Source organism: Tachypleus tridentatus, chromosome 8, assembly GCF_004210375.1.
Source record: "Tachypleus tridentatus isolate NWPU-2018 chromosome 8, ASM421037v1, whole genome shotgun sequence".
Classification (NCBI taxonomy): domain Eukaryota; kingdom Metazoa; phylum Arthropoda; class Merostomata; order Xiphosura; family Limulidae; genus Tachypleus; species Tachypleus tridentatus.
In genome coordinates, this window is record NC_134832.1 from 147367228 (window position 1) to 147380618 (window position 13391).

Genomic DNA, 13391 nt, shown 5'->3' on the forward strand with positions numbered 1-13391 from the left:
GCCGGGCAAGACCTTTGGTGTAACCATCTCTACCAGACGAACAAGGATTAAATATGTGTTAAAGACATACTACATGTAGAATAGTTGAGCAGAAATTTAGAAAAATGTTTCTAACATAATTATGTGAACAAGGATGTGTTCTAAAATAATTATATAAGGATGAAAGTGTTGACTAATGTTTTCATTCCAAAGGAGTCTCGTTATTTTATGTAGGCCTACCTTCACACAGGAACGTTTTACAAGTGACAGAAAAATGCACACGAGAACTAAAATATTGAATGTATACATTTTAAACAATTATTATTGAAATTCTTTAGACTTAAATTGGTATGCAGTTGTTTGCCACAAAATAAAAATAGCTTTTCTTTAAGGTCAGATGTGCTGCCGCATATGTACTGATAAATACATTTCCGCCCTCTTGTACACCTTCAAGTATAATATGCACTACATTGCCAAAAGTTATTGCAAAGCTACATGAGGATTATCTGCATTAGTTATCTCTAATTCTGCAGCGACAGATTAGAGAGAATGCAACTAGTCAATAACACACACCGCCAACGTTTTGGCTACTATTTTACCAACAAATAGTGGTATTGGCTGTCACATCATAAAGCCCCATGATTGAAAGGGCAAACACGTTTGTCCCTCCCTGGGACAGCGGTAAGTCTTCGGATTTGCAATGCTAAAATCAGGGGTTCGATTCCTCTCGTTGGACGCAGCAGATAGCCTGATGGCTTTGCAATCACAAAACAAAACAAACTTTTCATTAAGATTAAATAAACTGACACATATGCACTGATAAATACAAGAATATATCCATCACACCGTTCGCGACGCCTTAAAACACACATTAGAAAACACGCGAGTATGTTCTGCAATACAGCCTTGTAACAGAATGAAACGTACTTAGAGCGAGAAGGTCACGTGGAAAACATCATATATCATAAAACACTACGATTCTCTCGTTCCTTTTACTTTAGCCTCACACGTCTGTGTAAAATGTACATGTAAGTAAACGTGTTCCGTTTGTCCCTAGTTGGCACAGCGTCAAATGTGAGAGGGCTTATTACGCTAAAAATTATCTTTCACACTCACGAAAGTTACACAACAGAGAGCTCACTGTGTAGTTTGGCGCTTAACAACGAACAAACACTCCTATTTCATGGCTTAACTTTTCTCCTGTGTATCACTCATAACATTTTGCAGGCAGTTAAAGAGCAAACCGTTCCAGCATCTCACTTGATTTGTTAACCAACAACATCGTAACTTTGAACAAAATGCTCTTGACATAGTTCGAACATTCAAAACTCATCCCTGGAAAAGCTTATTAACACACCTATACTTTGACCTTCTAACGTAACAGGACACAGTTGTATGGCCAGGAAATGTAAAAGAAACCATGGTCTAGTTCTTTGAAAACGGGGCGATGCACGCTTCACAAGTATTTAGTCATGAAAAACTACCACACAACAAGGACTGGCACACGAAGGAAGAGCGTAAGAAACAGAATTCGACAACGAGTGAACATTTCAACATGATTGTAAACGAATAATTTTCGATATTGAACAACGAAAATTAAAACGAAAGTCGTGTTTTTGGAAGTTTCAATATCTCAGGAAAAGAAGAAGTGGAATACAAAGTGATGACGTAAGACACTATATTCGATGGTCAATGGGACCCAGTAAACATACATACATACATACATATATATATAGAATATTAATACTCAATAGTCAAGTAAAATAAAACAAAATAAAAGGAATGTCTGCGTTAAAAACAGCATATTCAAACCCCTGATTAATGTGAGTTTATTATAAAGAAAAACAAGTCCAAACAAAAATAAAAAAACACTTTACTTTTATTCTCGTTATATGTGTGTATATATACATGGAGAGAATAAAACAATGTTATGTTTGATGTGTATCATAATGCTATTTATTCTGATATTATATAATAAATACCTAACACACATTCAAAGAGTTTGTTTCGTTTCATTATTGTATCAGTGCACTTCGTTTCGTGTAGCCCCTGCGGAAGGACCTTGTGGTGTTCACTATTACAACTTCAGGTACAAGTTTAACTGACTTTACTGTGAATCATACTTCTGAGATTTCCCCTAACTCACTTTCTGAGTCATGTGATCATTGATGTCTACTCACCGGATGTGTTTGATTCTAGCTTTGTGTATGAATAGCATTTTGTGTTATTAACAGACAAACTACGTCTGACTTTGCACGCTAAACTCATCGCAATGATATGGGTAATGCTTTGTGTAGTTAGTTTAATAGCCTGTAGCTTACTCTGCGATACCGTTACACCCAAAGGTAAGTTCCATACGGTTTTTTATTAAAGAAAATAGCCTGTTTGATTTATACGTATCCGATATTAAAGTCAGTCCAGGCAGTAGCATACGTACTATTTATTTAATAGGGGAGGCTTTAAGAAAGAGATAACCGAAATAAATTGGCCAGGTGGTTAGGGCGATCGACTCGCAATCCGAGAGTCACAGGTTCGGATCCCGTCCTACCAAACATACTTACCATTTCGATTATGGAGACGTTATACCGTCACGGTCAATTCCACTATTCGATGGTAAAAAAGTTGTCCAATAGTTGGCTGTGGGTAGTGATAACTAGTTTCCTTTCCTCTATTCTTTTACTGTTAAATTAGGGACGGCTAGCTCAGATAGCCTTCTTGTACCTTTGGCGCGAAATTCAAAACAACCAACCAGCCAACCAAACCGAAATAAATTAACTCGTATTCGCTGGTATAACTTGTCACTTTATTATATTATATTTATTTAGTTTTTATATTTGTATTTGTTGCAGATATTTTAAGTTTATTTAGGACCTGCAACTAAAAGTACCGAATCTAAATTGTATAACTGAGACATTCTCCCATCTTGATTCAAGCACATAAACACAATATCATATTAGTGTTGTCAACGTATAACTGGTTATCGAAGGCAGTATCACTAACTAACTGTTTACCTACTGATAAATAACTTCATAGTTATATCTGTATAGTATTTCTCTAGTTCAAGTAGTTAGCTATGCTTACTTCATTTTCTAACGCCTCTCATAAGTTGTATATTTCAAAATACAACTTAAACTCTTGCGTGTAGACTGTAGGCGTTGAGATAATCAAAATTTAAAAAATCTTCACAAGAGTAATTATGAGCCCCGACAACAGGGGTTGAAGAACTTGGAGACTCCAGGTATTACCACACCGGTTTCTTGAGCACTAGTAGTAATATGTAAGGGCATTTTTGAAACAATAATTAAAACATAGATTTGGATAATTTCAAATTTGAGCCCTCTCCTCCTGGGAATCACTAGTAACTGGAGGCTTCTCTCAGAACTGAATTCATGAGTTTACGTTAGCATTGGCATGGATATGTAAGAAATTGTATTAAATATGTTTTTATCTAACCCTAGTCCGGCAGGGCCCACTGGTTAAGGCACTCAACTCATAATTGGCTGCGCACGGGTTCGGATCCCCACCACACCAAACATTTTTTTTTTTTTGTGCCCCCAACTAGTACAGCAGTATATCTCCGGATTTACAACGCTAAAATCAGGTGAGCTCAGCAGATAGCCCGATGTGGCTTTGCTATAAGAAAACACACACGTCTAACTCTAGCAGAGGACCCAGTGCTTTAACTTTAGGATCTCTCAGGAATTAAACCTGACAAAGTTGGCGGTGGGTGGTGATGATTAGCTGCCTTCCCTCTAGTCTTACACTACTAAATTAGGGATGGCTAGCACAGATAACCCTCGAGTAGATTTGTGCGAAATTCCAAAACAAACAAACCTGACAAAAACATATAAATAAATGGATGTTTCAAACACAGTATGTACCATTTTGTCTAGTCTTAGTTGTTACCACTCTTGTTACGTCTCTTGCATGTTCACCGATAGTTTCACTGTAATTTGTCTCTTGCATGTTCACCGATAGTTTCACTGTAATTTGTCTCTTGCATGTTCACCGATAGTTTCACTGTAGTTTGTCTCTTGCATGTTCACCGATAGTTTCACTGTAATTTGTCTCTTGCATGTTCACCGATAGTTTCACTGTAGTTTGTCTCTTGCATGTTCACCGATAGTTTCACTGTAGTTTGTCTCTCGCATGTTCACCGATAGTTTCACTGTAATTTGTCTCTTGCATGTTCACCGATAGTTTCACTGTAGTTTGTCTCTTGCATGTTCACCGATAGTTTCACTGTAATGTTTTATCACGATAAACCCACTCGAAATAAAGATGTATCTCAGAACGGCTAGTATGGACACTAACACCTTTATCAACACCTTTATAACACCTTTATTGTAAAAAGTGTCAATACTCATACCAGTCGTTCTGAGATACAGTTTCACTCTAAGTTTAACGCTTCGCATAATTATTTCTAAATTTTTAAAAATATAATTTCGGTCTAAATCGATTATCTGCTGGTAAGTTTAAGTACTAGAAAGTATAGGTATCTTTCTTATATTATAGCTTACATCTCAGAGTAAGTTTAAGTAATAGGAATCTAGACATCTTTCGTATATTATAGCTTACATGTCAGAGTATGTTTAAGTACTAGGAAGTATAGATATCTTTGTTACATTTTTACAGACCGTAGTTAATAATAGCTGTGTTCCAATTCAGATTTAACTGGATTATTAAACTTGTAAGATATCGATAGGTCCTGAGGAAGTTGTAACAGTAAAGTATTCAACTAATAAAGTTAACATTCTGGAGACATAGGTTGTGATTTTATTTACGTTCAGAGAATTGTTTCCAGATTGTGTAAAATTTAACTACCATTGTTAGTAATGAAAATATCTTACAATAAGAAAAACTGTAAATATTACAAAGTGTAAGTAATTATTAAACATTGTTACTCTGTCGTCACTACTATTAAAATTACATATGAAGTAATCTCGTCATATCTGATGTAAATCACGTTCATTAAATTTTGATACATCTTAACAGTACAGTTTAACGAACTTTACAATGAAATTCACCGTTCATCTGTATTGGTCAATTTCTATTCAGTTGCTAGTAGATTCATGCAAAAAAGCGTAAGCTCAGAGTAAAAATAACATTAGTTGATAGGAGGTGCTAACAGTGAAATTATTCCTATTTAAACATGTTTACACGTATCGAAAATAAACATTTCTCTCTGCATATGGAACCTCAGAAGTGTTGTACTTGTGATGACGCAATGATTTTTGTTTTGTTTTGAATTTCGCGCAAAGCTGCTTAAGGGCTATCTGCGCTAGTCGTCCCTAATTTAGCAGTGTAAAACTTGATGGAAAGCAGTTAGTCATCATCACCCACCGCCAAGTCTTGGGCTATTCTTTTACCAACGAATAGTGAGACTAACCTTCACATTATAACGTCCCACGGCTGAATGGGCGAGCATGTTTGGTGTAACGAGGATTAGAACCCGCGACCCTCAAATTACGAGTCGAGTGCCTTAACCACCTGGCCATACAGGGCCCGTGATGACTCAAGCCACACCAATGAGAAAAATCAATAATAAAAGCTTTGTTCTGAGAAAACTTCCTTTCGAGCCCGTAGCCCTCAGCTTACAAGTAGAGTGCCTTAACCACCCGGCCATGTCGGGCCTATTTCAATTGTGGATGATGTGTTATAACAAATGCATAACACCATCTTGTGGTTAATCAGCTTGAAAGACGTAAAACAAGAGCAACGTTAAAAAATGGAATAAGTTGGTGAATTTCTAATCTGTACTTGTCTTTATCTAGCTGCAACGGAAACTAGGAAAGAAAATTTTCTAGAGGACATCCGGACAGCTCGGAAGTCCGCTGTCTGTTTCTCATACATATATACATGTAAAACGTAGCGTATCTGTTTGTAATTAAATTAGGGTAGGCAAATAGCACGTGACCTTCACTCTCATTTGTAATTTACATATAGTTTCTTAAATTCTTCTCTTTACAGGAAATTAGCATTAAACGACTAATTCACGGTTACCTGCCTGGTAATAGAATAAATGTAACAAGCCCCATGAATTTTGCGTTTCTTTTAGGTAGGTGTAAGGTAAACTAGAGAAATGATTATCTTTTAAACAATAGGAGTCAATAAGGTTCAGTTTAAATGAAAAAAAAAACAATTACAAATTGATACTTAACTACGTACATAGTTTGTTTGTTTTTTGAAATTCGCGCAAAGCTACACGAGGGCTATCTACGCTAGCCGTCTCTAATATAGCAATGTAAGACTAGAGGGAAGGCAGCTTGTCATCACTACACACCGCCAACTCTTGGGCTACTCTTTTACCAATGAATAGTGAGATTGACCGTCACATTATTATTGCCGACGACTGAAAAGGTGGGCGTGTTTGGTGTGACGGGAATTCCAACCCATGATTTTCCGATTACGAGTAGAGCGCCCTAACCACCAGGCCATGCCAAGCCTCTACGTACTTGAAGCGAGACTACAACTCAGTCTGGCTATCAGGACGGTTAATGTAAGAACTCTGATAAATTATTATACACTATTATTGGGCCTAAGGCAGTTTCGTAGTGAGTTATCCGAGCTAGAAATCCAGAGACTCGTGGTTCATAACACATTTTCATAAAACATGACCGCACACATTGGGGACATTGAGTACTGAATGACAATAGCTGAATACCACTATTTGATATGAAAAGTGTAGCCAGATGAGTAACGGTGGTACTGTTGGCTAGTTGCCTTCCTTCTAGTCTGTTTCTCAGCTCAAAATTAACAACGTCTATCCTCGGGTAGCCCTTGCGCTCTTTGCGAAAAATTTTGTTACAACACTTAAATCAAAAATGAATCCGTTCTATTATCCTGTAAAGATCCTTGACTTGTTTCAGTCTTTGGAGTTCAAAACAATACATATATATGTACATATATCAAAAACTTGTACTTATATAACATGCCCGGAGACTGATACACAGGTCATAAAAACCAAAAGTCAATCATGCCGCAAAATATGGTATTTTTATTTCAATATCTTTATAGTTATTGTTTAAAAGTGGAAGACATATACATACATGTGTATGTAATTAAACCAAACTGAGTAATAAATTTTATAAATTGAAAAACATTGGCCCTTTAGCTAGCGAAATTACGTATAGACAGACAGATGGAAACAATCAAACTACTTTACTTCTGCAAGTGTACCCTTTTATAACACACTTGCTGCATACAATATTACAAGAACCAAAACAAACTAGAGAACTTGTGTTTTTGATGGAAAACTACGTGAACAGCAAAGTTCGTAAACAATGTGGGTGCACAAATGAACCGTACCACAATACTCTTTCCTTCTATAAAATAGATTAAGAATTTCTACCATAGACTTCCCTGCTTCAGGTGAGAGTTCCATTTTCTCAGCTAATTATATTGTTTATTTATTTCTGGAAATGAAAGAAACACACACATATAATTATGATTCGTTCTTATTTTAAAAACTTAAGTGTTGGCTGTTTACTGTAAGACGAAGTTAACCTGTTAGAAAAAAGCTCTTTCCTTTGATTTTAATTTCAGTTGTTTTCCTTTCTGTTCTCTGTAAGACGAAGTTAACCTGTTAGAACGTAGCTCTTTCCTTTGATTTTAATTTCAGTTGTTTTCCTTTCTGTTCACTGTAAGACGAAGACGAAGGCAACTTGTTAGAACGAAGCTCTTTCCTTTGATTTTAATTTCAGTTGTTTTCCTTTATGTTTACTGTAAGACAAAGGTAACCTGTTAGAACGAAGTTCTTTCCTTTGATTTTAATTTCAGTTGTTTTCCTTTCTGTTCACTGTAAGACGAAGGTAACCTGTTAGAACGTAGCTCTTTCCTTTGATTTTAATTTCAGTTGTTTTCCTTTCAATCACTGTAAGACGAAGGTAACCTGTTAGAACGAAGTTCTTTCCTTTGATTTTAATTTCAGTTGTTTTCCTTTCTGTTCACATAGAAATGACCAATAACTAACAGTCACTTGGTCTTAACTTATAGACTCGATTCTAACGATATAATTTTTATTCTGTATAGATCCTAAGCAACAGTTTAAACGTTTCGAAGTTGTTTATCCTCGGATATACACTGCAGATGGCAATGAAAGGTCAGAAGGTCGCTTACAGGTAAGATTGAGTGTACTGGAAGTGAAATAAGTAACAGATACGAACTTTCTTCTGCCGGATGCATGTATTGTGTTTGTACATTCAACACGATATCCACCATGAATCTTATGATGATTCAGTTTCAAAGTAATTTATATAATTAAACAAAAGAACACTTGTGCTTGAAAGATTTTATTCACTAACGAATAAAATAAATTTCGGACCAAATAAATAAGTAACCTTGATCATCTAGCTATGCCGGACCAAATAAATAAATAACCTTGACCTATGCTGATTTCTCCAAGCCCGTTCCCTTGGCTGTGGTTTCGCTAGATAGTAGATAGGGACAGTGGGAATCTCGTTAATCCATTCATGCGCGTCACTAATTAGATGACGAGGCATTTGGCTACCTTAAGAGAGTCATCTCTCTCTCGGGATTTGGGTACGATATGCACGTACCCTGGAGGGTCAGGTTCTTTTTTTACCTCTTCCACCCAGCTAAATTGTTTTTTGATTTTTGAATTTCGCACGAAGCTACTCGAGTGCTATCTGTGCTAGCCGTCCCTAATTTAGTAGTGTAAGACTAGAGGGAAGGCAGCTAGTCATCACCACCCACCGCCAACCAACGAATAGTGGGATTGACCGTCATATTACAACGCCCCCACGGCTGGGAGGGCGAGCATGTTTGGCGCGACGGGGATGCGAACCCGCGACCCTCAGATTTCGAGTCGAGTGCCTTGACCATCTAGCTATGCCGGACCAAATAAATATGTAACCTTGACCATCTAGCTATGCCGGACCAAACAAATAAGTAACCTTGACCATCTAACTATGCCGGACCAAATAAATAAGTAACCTTGACCATCTAGCTATACCGCACCAAATAAATATGTAACATTGACCATCTAGCTATGCCGAACCAAATAAATATGTGACCTTGACCATCTAGCTATAGCGGACCAACTAAATATGTAACCTTAACCATTTAGTTATGCCGGACCAAATAAATATGTAACCAGTTAATTCACCTTGTGTGTTCCTAAACATCCTGGGTTTTGCACACACCATTAACAAAGGTGCAAACAGAAGCCAACTGCTTCATTAAGTTGTATGGATTTAATAGGTTTTGCACACACCAATAACAAAGGTGCAAACAGAAGCCAACTGCTTCATTAAGTTGTATGGATTTAATAGGTTTTGCACACACCAATAACAAAGGTGCAAACAGAAGCCAACTGCTTCACTAAGTTGTATGGATTTAATAGGTATACCACAGTAGTAACTAGTGTAACTAGTATTTCATAAAGAAACATTAACAAAGAATGTAAGAAAAAACTGTTATAAAAATATATGCTAAAATGCGTAGTGAAGAAAGTGTTGTTTAAAGGTAATAATTGAGTGTTGGCCTGTTCAACTGGTTACTGTATAGAACAATTGTGATAAGTATAGTGTATCAATTTGTCAAAAATCGTAGTGTAAACTGTAAAGTATAGAATAGTTTAATAATTGGTCTTCACATAAAATACTTGTGTTTGTCGAGAATATCTACATTAAATCAGAATAATTACTGGCCAAAACTAGAAATATTGTTATTATTGTTTGCTACCCTTAAAGTTCGATGGTTCTTCCAGAAACATTTTAGGCCAATGTAGTATGATGTAATTAGTCAGTTGTTACTGCTGTTACAATGAAACTTCGGGAATAAAATTATATATCTGGTGATTATTTACTAGCAATTTAGATTGAAGTATTATTTAATGAAGCACGTTATTACAATAACAAGAACTGTTTAATAGAGACACACGTATAAAGATAATTAACAGGTAGTGTTTTAGAAATCCTGTTATTAAAGATACGTTGTTTCATATCAAAAATGCAAATGAAGATAGCAGATGTATTTTATTCTACAAACGTAAATGAGAAATAATTACAAACAAGAATTAGTCTATACAAACATATATCAAATATAATTAATAAATCTGAAGCCACTGTTCATAGAACATTGTTTTTTTCTTTCATATTACATTATGTTGTAAATCATCACATTCGGTAATCAGCGCCACTCGTGTCGTGCATTCAAATCACGTCAATAAGTCTGAGAACTTACCGACTACAACTTCATTCAAAGTATAAATTTGCCTAAGAGCTATATCAAACCGCCAAAAACCATACAGCGTTTTAAACCATCAAAAATACTGCAGAAAATCAAAAGCTGTCAGTTAGCTTGCTTTAGGATAACCCGATGAGGCTTTGCTATAAGAAAACACACACACTCTTGCTTTGAGATAAGGTACTATCTTCTCGTAACACTCCTGTTGATATCCACGAAGTTAATTAAGCCTTTGAATCGGAGGTATGTTTGTTCATGGCTATAACTTAAACAAGTAAAGTTTACTGTCGGACAGGATTGTAGTTACGACAATAATTAACTAATCTCATTAATTATTCTTTGTATTTTCTTGTTTCTTATACACTCGAGAATATGAAAATATATTAACTATAATCATAGAATAGTATACAGAAGTTATTTACCATAACAATTCTTTACTTTTACAGGACGACCACGATGTGTATCTGACTCTAACATTTCACACTAAGGACCGTAATTTTACACTTGATTTGCACATGAATTTTGACCTTTTACCACAAACATACCGTGAGAGTTATCACCACCGTGGAAATATTATTGTCCAGGAACCCAAATCAGTGGTACATGTTTAATTATTATACTTGTAATTTGTACTTAGGACTAACCTAATATTTGTTAAGTAGATATGTAATAAAAGTTTATCTGTTATATGGCCGGATTATTTTTTAGTTTCACTTTAAATACAATATTACTCTGATAAGAAGTTGTTAGTAATATTATTTGTAAAATAAATTCCTTACTTTTTCTTTTTACTTGGTAACGTTTTATATAATATGTGGGCTCGCAGTTTATATAATGTGTTGTAGTGTGATATTTTCAAACAATGTTTTGGCGCTCGTTTGGAAACATAGCTTTCGTTTATATTTATATTTGAAAACTACTCGACGCGTTGGAACATTTATATTTGGAAACGTATAGTAAGTGTTTTAATTATATACCGATATATGTTTTATTCTATTAACGTATTCGATTTTAACTTTTACACAAGCTACTATCATTTATAACTCGGTTTTATTTCTATCACATTAATGAATATAACAGTTTGACGTCTTGGGACAAAGCAAGGTGAACGATCAAATAAAAATTTGCATATTTTACTGCGAGTTTCTGTTTTTCGACGTGTCTGATTGAAACTATAGTGAGACCAACACAATTAATCGCGTTTGTTTCGAAGAAATGATAGATATAATGAGTTGAATAACATTTAGCTGCAGCACGAATCTGATTATTGTCAGGTGAAAAGAATTCGTAACGACATCGCCAGAGCTGTTCGACAATCGATGGTTTTAACGGTCGAGTCAAGATATATTTTTAAAATGGTAAGATAACACTGAAACGTCAAGCCCACTTGACACTAAAAACATTGTTGGTTGTTTTGTTTCCATAGGCACGTCATATAATTAAATTTACGCGCCCTTAACTGTAATATAGAAATAACAGTTTGAAAAAGTCCTTCGTTTTCAAAGGTACGTCACATCATGTATGACGTCAGAGTTATTGGCACAGGTGTATAACATGCGCTCGTGAGGCTAAATTAGTTATACTGCAGCATAACCTTGTATACTTAAAATTCTTTCGGTTTAGTTATTAATCACTAGCTCATAAAATTTAACTTCATGAGTAGGGCGAAGAAGAAGGTCCCTTCTGAGCGCCCTCGATTGCTTTGCGTTTCTTTCTGTGTTAAATCGGAATACCTGTTACGAATTTAATTTGAATTAGTTATACATATTATCACTAGTAGATCAGAACAGTGAGGCAAAATTGTCATTGAAACACTTGAACTTAGTAATTCTATGTGGGTCAAAGTTTATGATCAGGAGGTTAAAGAACCCAGACCTTTTAAGTTCCATTTGGACTATTTTACACGCTTTACCACAGGCTTGTTTTGAAAAATAAGATAATAAATAAGTAACCATTACGCTTTAAAACTAAAATAAAGCGAATGATGCAATTAACAACGTTTATTTATACAATTAATTCAGTTTGTACTTAATCCATCTTCACTGTGTTCTATAGAAATTATAATAATATAAAATATTATGTTCGACTATACTGAGTAGCACTCGTTGAAAATGAGCTAGTTTCTGGTCGCAACGACCAAATGTTCAAATTGGAATACGACATCATGATAATATTATAATATGATTGGTTAATTTCAGACCAGACGTCACTGTTATTATCATGGGAAAGTACGAGGTGTTGAAATATCCTCGGTAGCTGTGAGCACCTGTCATGGAATTAAGTAAGTACTGGCGTAAAGACACCTTTAGATTAACTGTCTTGATTTGACTCATATAGTGACTCAGCAAAATGTAAGATGCACATTCATTACTTACCATTTTTATTTTTCCTAACAAGTATTGTGTGTTTGGTTTCTCTAAAGAAAAGTAAATTTAAAGGAACAAATAAATTTACCTGTACTTCGTAATAATGTAGTTATTTGCAAACACTGATTTCTTTCTAATAACTGTTGTCTGAAGTACAATTTATTTAATTTTTGTCTTTGTAGAGCATAATTAAAATTCACCTGTATAAATAAATAAATATATATATATATATACACACAGCCGTGTCCTGGAATACAGGTTACATCTGTATTTGTAAGGTTGTTTTGTAATTAGACATAAAGCTACACTATAGGGCTATCTGCGCTCTCCCACCAGGTGTATTGAAATCCGGTTTTCAGCATTTTTAACTCCGCAAACATGCCGCTGTGCCACTGGGGAACTTATTTTGTATACGCTTCCGAACAATGTTTTTTTTTAAAATACTTTTCTCTAGACATGTGTTGAAAGACAGTTTGATTATTAATTTTGTCCAAGCACCATTGAAAGCATGCTTTATGTAGTTTTTGGTTTTTGTTTACACGTAATATATAAAAATGGATCCTCTGGTGGATAATTTATCTGTTCAACACGAACTAAGTGTAAAGTTAGTTATTCTTCTGGCGTTGTTTTTCTCGTGCATTTATTTACAAAATGTTCATCATAGTACAGAGTTTAACATCTCTTTATTTCAGTGGAATGATCTTTGATGGACATGACGCACTGTACATTTATCCTGAATTTAGTGAAGAGAACAATTTCCTGTCACATCTAATTTTTTGGGACTCTGAAAAAGAACCAAATAGGTTTACATGCGGTAAATATTTACTTATGTTTTCA

At 35.2% G+C, this 13391-nt stretch overlaps 1 protein-coding gene across 5 annotated transcripts in view; it reads left to right on the forward strand.

Moving 5' to 3' along the window:
- The first annotated feature begins 2124 nt into the window (after positions 1-2124).
- Positions 2125-13391, forward strand: part of LOC143223708 (zinc metalloproteinase-disintegrin-like batroxstatin-1) — a 44698-nt gene continuing 33431 nt past the window's right edge. For 2 of the 5 annotated variants that reach the window (XM_076452024.1, XM_076452025.1), the window contains exons 1-5: positions 2125-2324; positions 8011-8099; positions 10635-10787; positions 12387-12469; positions 13247-13368. In XM_076452024.1, coding sequence (XP_076308139.1) covers positions 2252-2324; positions 8011-8099; positions 10635-10787; positions 12387-12469; positions 13247-13368 — 520 coding nt within the window. In that variant the 5' untranslated portion in view covers positions 2125-2251. Of the gene's footprint in view, positions 2325-8010; positions 8100-10634; positions 10788-12386; positions 12470-12521; positions 12540-13246; positions 13369-13391 lie in introns of those variants that run through there. The other 3 variants (XM_076452026.1, XM_076452027.1, XM_076452028.1) reach the window with 3 other exon arrangements.